Genomic DNA, 13581 nt, shown 5'->3' with positions numbered 1-13581 from the left:
CCGGAATCGCCGTTTTGAGGGTGCTTCCACACAGAACTCCCTGGGGCAAACCCCACAGCCGAGGGCTCTCGCGACCGAACTCCGCGCTGACCGGGAGGTTACGCCCCTAACGCAGGATGAGGAGCATTTCTTACCCTGCTGCCGTTCCGACGGTTAAGCAACACTCACCCACCGCCACCTTTTTTTTTTTTTTTTTAAATTACATCTCTCTCAAAATTATCAAGCTAATTAAATGCCATTTTCTAGGTTTCCTGTCGCCGTTTCAAGCAGTTGAAAGCAGAAGCCTGCCTTTCCAGCGGGCTCTCCTCTGCCAGGCTCACTCGCTGAAGCCCACATTCCATGGCAGTGCTCGTTCTGCATCGTGTGGCACCGCTGTACGAAAATACTACTGACAAAGCTTCTGTTTAAAAACCAAACATGTCTTGGCGATCAGCACTATTGAGAGAAAATACAGATTACAGGGCATCTTAAAACACGTGTCAATGTCTGCTGGCGAATGGCCACAGCTTCCGAAACCAACTGGGACAACGCTGCAAGGTGACTGCGGACTGCGTGACGTTACCTCGCGCCAGCCGTTCGGGGGGGCCGTATTTTCGGGGCCTTACACCACCTTTTGCAATCTAAACCCCAGTCCACTCGGCATTACCTCCCCACACTGCACCAGCTCAGAAGACGTACAGTCCTTCCTGGCTGTTCCAAGTCAAACCCGCTGGCGTGCGCCTTCTCGCAGACGTTGGCTACCAGCAAGCTCCTACCGGCAGCTTCGCTCTGTCCCTCTCCTCTGCGCGCGTTCAGCTGCCACTGGAACTCTCATCACGTTGGACAGTTTACTGAAAACTTTTTATTGTAATCAAAAAGTGACATAACAGGGCTGTAATGTATTCTGCAAATCATTCTGCTGGTATTTTATAACTGATACCAGCTGCTTCTGCCAGGCAATTAAAAAAAAAATTCAAATGTGAAAATTTTCACAGTACAGTAAACTCCACCCAAACTAATTACCGGTGGTTAAAAAGAAGATGCCCCAGCAAAACCTTTCATGTTACATGGTCACAACTCACAATTCTGTACAAAATGTTCACTTTTATAAAGCTCTGATGTAAAAATCAAATAATCAAGCAGCAATATTTTAAGTGCAGCACAGGGTCTTTCATGTCATTATTTACAACGCTTGAATTCGTTTACATTTTAACAAAATTTAATACAGATGACTTAGGAATTAAGTCATTTTTTATAATCTGTCATTCTATGTGGTGACAGATTTCACTTTTTGGTCATCTTTCTCTTTATCTTTGCTCTTCTTCGATTTTTTCTTCTTGTGTTTGTGTTTTTGGCTCTTTTCCAATTCCGTTTCGGTTCCAATGTGTTTCTTATGCTTCTTGTGTTTCTTATGCTTCTTATGCTTCTTCTTCTCTTTCTTCTTTTTCTTTTTCTTGCTGTCTTGACTCTCTCCTGAGCTGGCACTGCTGCTGTGGCTTCGAGTCTGACTCTCTGAGGGGCTCTGACTACGGCTGCGGCTAACGCTGGGGCTGCTCTGACTCTGACTTCGGCTTGCTTCCGGCTGCTCGGCGGCAGCAGGCGCTGCTGTCTCCTCTTTCACCTTCTCGACAGCCTTTTCTTTCGGTTCTTTCGGAACCTTTCCTGCAGCCTCCTCATCTTTTGCAGATACATTACTCTCACTGTCACTTTCATTGTAGTCTGGCACAAACGCAGCCTCATCCGTCTCTCGCGTTAGATCAGAGGAGAGCCGTGAGGAGCTGCTTACCTGAGGCTTGGGCTTGACAACGCTTTTATCGTTCTGTCCAGCCACATTCTCTTTCTCAATTTTTTCTTCTGGTGGTTCTTGCTTCGCAGGTGGTTTATTACCACCTGGCTCTTTCTCTTTATTGCTCTTTACTTCTGGTACGTGCTTCTCTTTCTCTTTTCCTGAATTTTTATCTGGAGGTTTGTGCTCCTCCAGCGTACGCTTGGAATCATGAGCAGCTTTGTGATCGGACTGCTTCCGCTCCCGAGAAGGGCTATAGCCGCTCCGTTTGGCATCTCCAGCGCCCTTTTTGGACGGCTCCGCTCGTTCGTCTCTCGGCTTACTTTTCTGTGCCGATGTTGACTCTCTGTTTCGAGAAGGGGAGTCTTTTCTCCGTGCTAATTCACTCTTTTCATCTCTACGCTTGGAACTAGAATGATCTCTGTTGCCATCATGGTCAGATTTTTTGTCTCGGTTAGGAGTAAAGTCTTTTGCAGTGGATCCACGGCCAGTATCGTGTTTCTCTGAAGATCTGCCGTCTTTGGAAGACTGAGAAACATTTTTTCCATTTCCTTGTTCAGCTGCACGTTCTGAGTGGTCTTTTTCTGGCTGCACACTGCTCTTTCTCTTCTCAGAAGTGTCCTTGTCTGACAAAGAATGATCCCGGTCTTTGGTTTTTCCTTTTTCATTTGATATTGAACTTTTTGAACTTTTTGTGTCATGCTGGGAGCTTTCGTAACTCACCTCTTTTGTAGTTTTCTGTGTTTTCTCCAAAGGCTCTGTCTCTTTTTCACTGTGTTTTATGGGGTTTGGCGGCTTAACGCTCACGTTTTTTATAACACTAGCAGGTTTTCCTACATTTGTGGGCATCTGGGTAGATTTAATGTCTTCCTCTTCAGACTCAAAGTCATCTTTATCCCACTTTGACTGAGGGACCTGGATCATAATAATGACGTCTTCAGCAGGGGCTGTTATATCATTGTTATACTCCTCCATGGTCTTAATGACAGTTCGTTTTGTGTCTGGCTTTTCTTCAGTCTTTCTAACGGGGCTTCCTCCAGTAGAACTAGTGCTAAGAGGGAAAAAGCGTACATTAATAACGGGTAAGATACATCCACCGCCATCTTTTCTAATATTTTATAGAAGGGCCTTTGTTTCATTTCTAAATCTTCAGTATTTTTCCAAGAGGTGTTCAATTAAGGGAACAGACAAGAGAAAGGACGAGTCCACTAGCTAAGGTTACGAGCAATCAATTAATTTAGTATCTTCCTACTACACATTTAATTAACAAAGACACAAGATTATCAGATTGGGGCTGTCTGATCTGGTAATTCCTCCATGCCCTATTTCTACCAATGGCAGATAAATTAGACATACGTTCGTGTCTCAACATGTAAGCAAGCAATTATGGAGAGGCATACACAACCAAAGTTTTATCCTCATGTGCCAGTGTTGTTCTTTAGAAAAATGGACGTTTTAAAAACCTTTTAGACTATCAAGACACTATTTTAAGTTTCCAGGGATGTCTTAAACGTTTCCAGTTTGCTTTGTCCTACTTCTTTAGACACTGCAATGTACGTAGTAACAGCTCCACACTAGATCGCTCCTCCCCCAGTGTCACACGATGCAATACAGTAGAGAGATCTCCAAGGTAAGGGCCAAAAACAACTCGCGCTGAGCTGGAAGCAGCGTAGCTGTGTCAACATGGCACTGGGCTCAAAGCTAAAATCAGTCCAATATACTGGCAGTCAGGCTGTTATTTCTGCAAGGTATCATTTCATGTCATACTGACAAAAGCAGATCATGACAGCACCTTGCGATTTTTAAAATGCAAAATATTGAATGGTATAGACATGTCTGTTATGCTGGATTTGAAGGAAGATGTAAGAAGGGACACCTCAAAGAGTCAACGCGTAACGAGTAAGAAGAGAGGAACAGCAGTCCCAGAAGTAAGGGTCAAACACATCACCAACGAGTTAACCTTCTTAGCTTTCTGTGCAGTACAGACTGCTTGCTTTAACAATTTTTGACCCAAGTACGCTTTAACAGGGAAAAGCACAGATTATTCACTGATATAGCACAGATTTAGCTGTTCCTTTCGTCAGTCACCATAAAGAATTTTAAATTGGGGGGGGGGAAGACTATGAAAAGAAGATGAAGTACCTGGCGTAATCTACAAGAGTTGAACTAGATCCATCAGCTGCTGTTACTTTTCTTCTCGCTTTTCCCTTTCCTTTTTCTTGTTTAACTTTGCTGCTGCTCGGCTCAGGTTTCTCAACAGGTTCTTTTGCGGGTGGCACATTTTCTCCACTCACAATCTTTTTGCCAGTTTCTCGGTTAAGTTTAATCTTTTTTGCGGGGTTGTTAAGAAAAGCAGATTTATCTTTTTCTGGCGTTCGCTCTCCTTTTTCACCATCAGGCTCAGTCTTCCCCTTTGGCGATGTTTTCGACTCCGCAGTTTCCGGTTTAGAGGCCTTTGTGGAAGTGGCATCATGTTCTTTATCGACCTTTTCATCTGCTTTTCTTTTTCTTTTCTCAGGTTTTGCATCAGAAGGTTTACTTTTTTCAGCAGGTTTTTTTGCCTTGTCCTCTTTGTTGGAGGGCTTCTCCGACTTGGCTTCTTTTGGATGGTCTTTCTTTGCCTTTTCCTCCTTGGCTGGTCTGGTTTCTGGGTGATCTTTTGTTACTTTTGGGTGAGCCTTCCGTGGGGTACCAAGAGCCTTCTCATCCTTTTGAGAGGAAGATGTTTTAACACTGTCTGTTTTTGGCAACTCCTCCTTCATTTTTTTCCCAGAAGATTCTGTTCGAGGAGACTTTTCACGATCGGTGTCCGTCTTCTCTTGAGAAGCTTTAGCTGGTTTTACTACACTGTCTTTCTTAGGAGGAACAGCCACTTCTACTTTTCGCTTTGTCTTGTCAATTTTTGCTTTTGGCTTATCCTTCTCTTTTTTCTCCTTTTCAGACACCGGTTTGAAAGCAATAGAATCTGCTTCCATCGGCTCATCTCTCACAGGGGTGGCATCATCTCTGCTTGGGAGGATGAACAGCGAGTCCGTTTTAACGTCTTCCGCTGCAACTGGCTCTCTTGGTTTTCTCGCACCTTCTAACAACTCGGCACTGGGAAATCCTTCACTCTCATCCCCTTTTCTTCTCTTCCGATGTTTTTTATGTTTATTTCCTTTGCCATCTCCCAGTGGATTTTCCACCTCCTTCTCTTTTGATTTTGCAGGATCTTTGACGCCATGGCTCTCTCTTCCAGAAGTTTTATCGGGGTAATTTCCAGCTATATTACGATTTCTGTGGCTCTGTCCACCAGGATAATCCTCCCTACGCCCCCGAGTATACGGCGAATTCTCTCGCCTGGTCCCAGGTGGACCAAACCTGTCTGGAGAAAAGTTCTCCCTGTTTACTGGAGGCCGGGGTTGAGCACCAACAGCGTAGCCCTTGTAGAACTTCTCATACCATTCTCTATAGTTCCTTTCCCATTCTCTGTATCTTTCCTTTTCAAATGGATCTCTAAAGTCAACAGATCTCCCGTAGTAAGCTTTCATATCATACGGTGGAACTTCTCTGTATCTGTTAAAATACTCCCTCTCTCCTTCCCCTTGAGGTACAGTCCGTTTAGTGGGAGACTGGCCTCTAAACACTGGAGACCTTGACCGCGAATGGTATCTTCTGTATGGTGGTGACCTTGACCTCGAACGGTGATAACCATGTGACCTTGACCTAGAACGGTAGTTACGACTCTTCCCTTTGCCTCTTCTTGGATACGGTGGCGATCGTGAGTAGGAGCGAGAATGGGAACGACTAAATGATCGAGAGTAGGAGCGAGAGCGGGAAGAACCTGATCTTGACTTGGAGTAGGTGTACGAACTTCTAGAGTAAGACGAAGCACTATAGGGAGACTTGGACCTTAAAAAAAGCACAACACACAAAAAAAAAATAAATGAAGTTAATTCAAAACAGTCAATCTCCCTAATGTTTTTCCTCCCAAATCTGGTTTGGGTTTTTTTTTCCTCTCCATATGCTTATGTCAAAGCTTCTTTCAGCTGCTGACATAACGCTACTGCAAATTGAAGAACTTGATAACGTGTAAAAGTTTCTGCTTACAAGACAGAACAGCTGCTGCTTTGTTAGTGTAAAAACATACAGGAAGGGTAAGTCTATTTCCACTCACTTCTAGCACACAAACTAGCACAGCTATTGATTGATTTAAAGTGGTGTATACTGGCCTCTACTGGTACGGGAACACGCACATTCTTCACTACTCAGCAACCACATGCAGTGCAAATCATTTTTATTGCAGTAAGATGCAAAAAGAGCAAGTCTGAACGGCTACGGTGCAGTATCAAACAACAAGAAAACACGATTTAGCCTGAAGACAGTAAAGCTCCATTTTAAAATGCCAGCTTACTCTACTGAACTTCACTACCTATTTGGCAATTTGCACAGATTTAAAATACTCCTACTGCAATCTTATATACAGATACAGTACTACCTCATCAACACTTCTAGCCAGACGTCCTAGCAAAAATTTGCACATACCTCTAGCTTTAAACAAGGATAGTGACCACATTTCAAGAAAAAGCAAATCTAAAAGCTTCTTAACTCAGCCTCCAGTAATATGCCTCGATGCCATTACTCTAGGAAAGATGCTAACAGTATTACCAATAGAGAGCTATGCAAACGCCTGTCCAAGCGATTTTTTGGGATAGAAACCATTAGCTACCCTGAGTTTTCACAAGTTTTTATTATTTTTTAAAGAACCATTTCACATTATTCTGCGTATTTTCATTAGCATTATGCCTCATCTTGAAGTGCTTCACAAACTTAAATTTCCTTAAAAACAGATCCGATCTTTTAATTCCTAAGAAAAATTTAACAATGTCAACAAAATATTAGCAAAAGCCACCAGTTTGCAGTCCAGGTTAAAACCTCTCCATGTATCCACATCAGATAACCAAAAAGGGGAAGCGAAGACAATTTCTCTCACAGATCTCCTCCGAAGTGCTTTGATGTAACGGTTACAATCAGAATTTGGAGACGCAGACAATCCAGCTACTACATCTATTCGGTTTCTGGTCTCCTCACGGCTGTCAGGAGGTGAAGGATGTCATTACAGAGAAGCTTTAGTGACACCCGCTCCTTAACGACTGCTGCCAAATTACAACTATTGGTCACCTGTCATCTCTGCCACATTTGAGCTGGTAACCTGCACTGGGAACTCCTGCCACTGCTAATCCCTCAAATCATCCAATCCATCTAACGATAGAGAGGTGGAGTGGAACTCCTCCTGATTCTTCTAGACAATCTGCTTCTCCATTACGGACATGTAAAGCAGTTACCTGGAAAACGAACGCCTACGCTCCTTTTGAATCTTTTTATATTCCATCAATTCCTTAGCAAAATCATTTGTAAACTCATCAAGTTTGGACTTTTTCTTTTCCCTGTTAAAATAAGTTTGACCTTTATTACAATTATAGTTTGACCTTTATTACAAAAAGACATCAAGAAACAAAACATGGCCAATATGAGAAAATGTATACTGCATGCAAATGCAAAAGGTGAACATCCTATTTAAGCAAAAACAGTTTAGAATTCCTAGAAGTTTTAGGGAAAGCTTTAGAATTACATTTGTCTTGTTTTAGTTTTGTATGTTTACCATCTGCCATGACAAAGTATATCGGAAAAAACACTATGTCATTTCTGTTTATGTCAGATGCACTTTAGTGTAACTGCAGTCCGATACGCTATCGAAATACAAAAATGAAAAACAAGGCAACGTCACCGAGCCAAATACTTACTCCTCTTTAAGTCTCCGTTGCTCTCGGTAAAACTCCTCCCTAGATAAAGGAGGTGCTTGTGTCGTTGGGATGGCGTTTGAATGAGCCGTTGGTACTGTTGCTGGTACCCAAGCGGAGGACATGTTTGCAGGAGCTGGGGGATATCCCGGAGGGGGGACAGTGTACCCAGCGGAGGGAGGCTGACCAGGTGGAAACTGAGGAGGAAACTGCGGTGGTGGTACGCCGGGTGGCAGAGGGAGTGCGTGGGGTGGTGGAGGGTACAAGGGAGGAGGCGGCACAGGCACAAAGACTGGTGCTGATGCTGGCAGTGTTGGGGTCTGAGTCCTCTGGGCACGTTCACCATGTGGGCGTCCTCGATTTGCACTTCAAAAGAAACCCAAAACCAGGTGTCACTGCTTGTTACACTGTGCCCTGATTTTAGAGGAAAGTGAATGCAGTGAGAGCATGGTGCCGAGCACTTCTTGATCTCAGCTTAAGCGTTTTTCTCTCTGCTTTGTGTTCATTTCAGGCTACACTCACTTCTTGATCCTCAGACTTCCCTTCCACAACCTCACCCCTAACCATTCCCTCAGCCTCCTCTCCTTATACTCAGTTTTGCAACTGCAGATGGAGGCTGCCCATGCTTCAAAGCGACTCTCCTCTCCCACGTGCCAAGTGCCCACCGCTCCTCCACCACTCCCCGAGATACACTTCGTATTGCACACTGCTGACCTTCAAAGCACTGCACACACACTCACTACTCTTCTCTCAAACTTCTTTTAACATCTCCCACATACGCTTCCTATGCTGTTGTGTCATGGTGATGCGTTTGGCCTGCTCTTGTTCCTGAATTATTTTCTTTCTCTCTCAATTTGAGATTTTAAATAATCTGTGGGATCGATCCTTGTTTTTGTTTTGATTTATCTTCAAGATTTTATAAACACAATGCACCTTTATAATCTGTCTATACCAAATGAAGGACTACCTTGACGCTGCAATAACAGATAAAACAGACTCCTCTCTAGCTGAGAAAAAGCAGCTTGGCTATTTGAAATCACTAAATGGAAGAAATTTTAAAATGTCATAATATAACAGCGTTGACTTTTCCAATAATTTGCTCAATCCATATCAACTAAGTTGCTAAAGAAAGAATGCTGGAAGCTGATTTCTATTGGGAAATCAGCTTCTTCAGCCCTATTCAGCCAGTAAGCAGAAGGGTGGCTTTTCATCTGATCCTTTAATTATATTTAATTTTAATATGTAATTACAGTTTCTTCAAAAAGTCTTCATTTTTCAGAGTCCTCTTTTCAATTACGTACTGGAATTTTATTTTAAGTAATCTTACTGCAAGCACAGATCCCCTTTGTTAAAGCTAAATCAAATTAAGTCATTTAAAAATTAATTACCACTTGTATTCTCCACAACTATCTGTGCATACTGATTTCATTATAAATCATCTGTTGTGTAAATTATGTGTTACAGCGTAATTTAACAGGCTACAAGTAGCAATATATTGAATTTCTGTGGAATACTTACAGTTCCCAGCCTGGTCTGCCACCTGCTGAGCGAAGCGAACCGGCTCTCATTGGATGACCTTTTGGAGTGGGAGGGGAGGATAAAAAAACAACATTCAGTTTATTTTAAGATTAGTTTTTTTAGAAGACATTCTAAAGTTGTAGTTACTTACCCGTTGTGGGTATTGATTGTGCTTGGGGTCCCAGAAGACTTGGTAATGCTGGTTGTCTTAGTACAGGAACCTGATAGCCCTTGTGAATAAACGCAAACAGTTAGAAAATAAGCTCTACTAAAATACAAGAATCACTGCATACGCTGAAATAAAATTTACCTTCTCTTCCAACAAACTGCTGATTGATAGAGCAGAAGATTTAGAAAGTTCAGCGGCAGTCACCAGAGCAGCAGGAGGTAAAACAGCATCGACATCACTACAACAAAAAAACCAATTTTTTTATTATTCAAACACCGTTTTGCAGTGCTACTTGAAATATAAAGTCCAAGATGAGAAATGGCTGACTACTGTTAAATGAAAAAAAAAAAAACAATTAAAAATAATCTTCACTACACCTACAAATGTAAAGCTGGCCGATTCCAAACAAAGCACTGATGAGAAGCCAATTTGCAATACTGGCATTTTAAGAGGAAGCTCACTGGAAAAATATTTTAAGCTAGCTGCACATGAAAGGATTAGTGTAGGTACAACCCCGACACTGCATCTCAGTTCTGGAAGATGCAGTAACTGAAATTCTCTTAGGAAATGTTTATGTGCTAGTTCAGAGGCTGCCTCAGAGATTCTTTTGAATTGTGATCCTTTGAATTCAACGGTACAGTGGAGCCCGACAAGCGTCGGACAGAGTGGCTATTCACATTCCACGCGAAAAGTTGAAAGGATATTAGCCCTAAACAACAGTACAGATTTTTAATGTATTTTCATATGACTTTGCTGGGTTGCAAACTTTGACTTCTGTGTTTGTACATACTTTACGTTTACAGTGTTTCAACATTTATTATGCATCGCTGACTACACTGTGTATTACTGAGGATGACTGACTTATCATAATACTGACAACAGAAATACTGCAGAAAAAAGTAATGTGAAAACACCTGCTCAATTATACCTATAGTTGTGCTTTTACACTTTTCATGAAAATATTATTTCCTCAGTACTAAAAAGAAGTGAAGGTTTGACATAACTAAATGGATACTTTAAGAATTGCTAGCCACTTAAAAACAAAGGGCTCCTGGGGAAAACAACTTCCTCTTTCAGGGTAATCCTGTACTGAACGACGCGTAAGGGAACCAAACAAGAAATACTTCTGCGGGAATTCCTGCATGAGGCACACCTCCAAATTATCAAAGTGTCCTCATTCAAAGTAAAAACAGAAAACTGAACTTCCACAATTATCTGGAATTGTCCCTGATGATATATAAATTGCCAGCGGAGAAGCACAAGAAGCAGCACCTAACTTCAGCATTTTAGTGTCCTTTATATTCGTGTCGATCTACAGATCTACTTACCGAAAAGGTCCATCTGGCTTTTCACCACGGAGCAGGGACACTGCTGGAGGGAGATCAGAGACAACGACAGAAGCCGGATTTATTGGCAACCCAGCTGCCGGACCAGGGCCCAGCGATGACAGAGCAGCAGAACGAGAAGCCAGAGAAGCTAAAGGTATCATCAGCGGATCCTGCTGGCGGGAAATGGCTGGCCGGAGTAGCGGCTGCAGGTTGCGTGTTATCGTCTGTCTCATTAGGGGTGGTGGAGGTGGTGGCGGTGGTGGCTGCTGTTGCTGCTGCTGCTGCTGCTGTTGCTGCTGCTGCTGCTGAATCTGCTTACGGAGCCTTTTTGTGTAGCCAGTTTCATTCTTGAAGTTGTTCACAGCCTAGAGGCAGAATAACATGTAGAAAAAGGTAATATGAAATTTCAGTAGGTATACGAACAACAGCCTTCACAGAGTAAAAGTACTTGTGTCTTCCTGTAAATGCTACTAATCCTAAAATAAATCAACATACGGATATCTGAACACATCACATTAAACACTGATATCAATGACTGCTAACTCAGAGTATCTGTATTTGAAGTCCTTTGGTGTAAACACTGAATTTGAAAGCAAGGCAATCATGTTAAACAGAAGTGTGACCTGAATTTGCCAGCTTGTTTCTAAAGAGTTTTATGTTTCTGTAGCAACAGATCACGTATTTGAAAAGTAAATTTAGCCTTCTTTAAGGACATGTAAATTAGTATTTTCTTCCCTTTCTGCTTTTTACAAATAGACTCATTACAGTTTATGTAAAAGTAATCATGCTACCTGGCGTAGGAACTTGTTTGCAATCAAAGCATCAGGTGAAACATCTGTTTGATGACATGTTGGGCATGTATGTTCCTCAGATTCCAATAATGCCGTTCTAATACCTGTGAAAAATTAGAATCATTGACATACACAGTTTATAGCCAAACTAAGGAAATTTTTGGGGTTCTAATCCATTATAAAAGCATGTATATGATTAATGGGTGAATATGGTCTTGAATTGAGAACATGAAGCTATAGATGTTCAACAGCGTAAAAGATTTCCAGTACGCAGCAAATAATTACATAGTTTTGGTATTTCACTACTGCAACATCTGAAGATGTAGAGCAGGCGTTTCAACTAGTCTTTTTCCACCCACTAGTACACTGAGAAGTCAACATCCTCAAGGTTAATGAACAAAACACATTTCAAAAAACCATTAGCAGCTTTGAGTTCTGAAGGTTTTAACCAACTCTCCCACGCAGATGAACGCGGATGAAATACCTAACTTCCCACTGCAGACACAGTAAGTCACCAGAGCTGGATACCTAATTTTGTATGAGAGAAAGGGCTGTGCACAGACTAACGCATCCAGTATCTAATACTGTAACCACCTGCACAACTACGCACTCTTCTCATACTCCTCCTTCCACATGTAAAGAGATTTAACTAGATATGTAAGAAGGGAAAAAAGCTTTCTGCCTTTTTTTTGCCTTTATAAAAGAAGAGTCCTTTCCTATTCAGGGTATACTTCAGTATTCGATAGAACTGGCAATAAAGTAATTTTGTTATCTCTGTTTCTGCTTTCAGATCAGATTTGATGTTTTGAATTAACAAACATGGGAGCAATACTTACATTCGTCACAATAACTGTTTCCGCAGCAGGGAATAACAACTGCATCAGTCATTATATCCTTACAAATGAGACACAACAACTCATCTGGAATAGGATCATCTTCTTCTGAGGAGGACGACGGCTCCTCTGGCAAAAAGGGAGGCTTTTCCTTCTTTCCTATAGCATAAGCTTCCCTGGAGGGGGAGGGTGGGGAAAGAAAAAGTTAAAGATGGGTAAAGGGAAATTTCTCCCAGCTTTGGATTTTATCAAAGGAAGATAACAGACGGAATTCTTCTCACTCCACATTAGCCTTCTAAAACACATAAATCTAGTTTAAACTACTTTTCTATAGCCACAACACAAGAGGAATAAGGGGGAACAATTTTCCTTCTGCACAACTCTCCCATCCATCGGATCAACTAAGAAAGTAGCTCAGACTAGAAAAACTTTTTTTTGACAGCCAGAGATCAGATGAAATGAATCCCATCTGACCTCTGCCAGAGGGTAAATGTAAATTGCAGGCTCAGGATAAAGCCAGTCTCTGAGTAACTACGTTTTATAAACTAAAGATGCCCATGTTACAGGTTCTACAAAAGGCAATCCGCGACAGAAAACCAGAAGTGCTACCAAGTGCGTTTGAAAGCAGCCCCTGTCCTCAGCACACAACAGTATTTTCTTAGTTCACAACAACAGGAAAACTTCAGTCTGTTTTGCACATGAGATCTGATAGAAGTCAGAGGGGGAGGAAACATCAGTCCAACAGCTATTTGTTGTATTTTACAAGAAGCCTTTGAAACATTAGACAGAAGCAAACTGAGCTTTCAAAGAAAATGACTCCACCTATGTATGAACACTACTGAAATATCTTGCAGAAACACAGATTCTTTGCACACCACATGTTTAACCAACTTCCAGGGGTATGACCAGTAGGACCACCCTATTTTAGTACTAGAAAGTATCACAGATTTTAAGGTTGAGATACAATGACGATTCCTCTCCTGTAATTACAGCTGCTGGCCAGTGCTGGACTGCCACTCAGGTATTTTCATGTTTTCTCTTGTACCCTTTTTGGTCAGTCCAATTGATTCCATACTTACGCATCAATAGTTGGTATTGCATATTTTCCCGTGTTTGTGAGCATAGCACCCTTTGTATTGGGATCTTTCACCTCCATCATGAAACTCCTCGGAATTCCTGTGCTCTTTTTAATTCTGGGAACAGACTCAAAATTTTTGTCCTGTTAAGAAATGCAAACATATCTCGCCTTAAGACCCACACTTAAAATGAGATTTCAATGATTATTTTAAGCAGCAAAAGCCTTTAATCCTCTCCTTTCACCTAGCATAAAGGTTGCTCAACTAAAATACTTCTTTCCCCAACTGAATACAGCCAGGATGTTCCAAAGGCTTGAGCAG

General features: G+C 41.9%; 1 protein-coding gene across 6 annotated transcripts in view; it reads right to left on the bottom strand.

The window, feature by feature from the left end:
• Positions 1 to 398: 398 nt before the first annotated feature.
• RBBP6 (RB binding protein 6, ubiquitin ligase) overlaps positions 399 to 13581 on the bottom strand; it is a 31602-nt gene continuing 18419 nt past the window's right edge. For 4 of the 6 annotated variants that reach the window (XM_075437017.1, XM_075437019.1, XM_075437018.1 and 1 more), the window contains 11 exons: positions 13264 to 13403; positions 12188 to 12360; positions 11352 to 11455; positions 10561 to 10925; positions 9374 to 9470; positions 9215 to 9293; positions 9064 to 9121; positions 7549 to 7911; positions 7090 to 7191; positions 3908 to 5656; positions 399 to 2816 (listed from right to left, as the gene is read on the bottom strand). In XM_075437017.1, coding sequence (XP_075293132.1) covers positions 1247 to 2816; positions 3908 to 5656; positions 7090 to 7191; positions 7549 to 7911; positions 9064 to 9121; positions 9215 to 9293; positions 9374 to 9470; positions 10561 to 10925; positions 11352 to 11455; positions 12188 to 12360; positions 13264 to 13403 — 4800 coding nt within the window. In that variant the 3' untranslated portion in view covers positions 399 to 1246. The remainder of the gene's footprint in view (positions 2817 to 3907; positions 5657 to 7089; positions 7192 to 7548; positions 7912 to 9063; positions 9122 to 9214; positions 9294 to 9373; positions 9471 to 10560; positions 10926 to 11351; positions 11456 to 12187; positions 12361 to 13263; positions 13404 to 13581) is intronic. The other 2 variants (XM_075437021.1, XM_075437022.1) reach the window with 1 other exon arrangement.

The sequence above is a fragment of the Opisthocomus hoazin genome, chromosome 15, assembly GCF_030867145.1.
Source record: "Opisthocomus hoazin isolate bOpiHoa1 chromosome 15, bOpiHoa1.hap1, whole genome shotgun sequence".
Classification (NCBI taxonomy): Eukaryota; Metazoa; Chordata; class Aves; order Opisthocomiformes; family Opisthocomidae; genus Opisthocomus; species Opisthocomus hoazin.
This window is presented reverse-complemented; position numbering and strand designations above follow the sequence as displayed.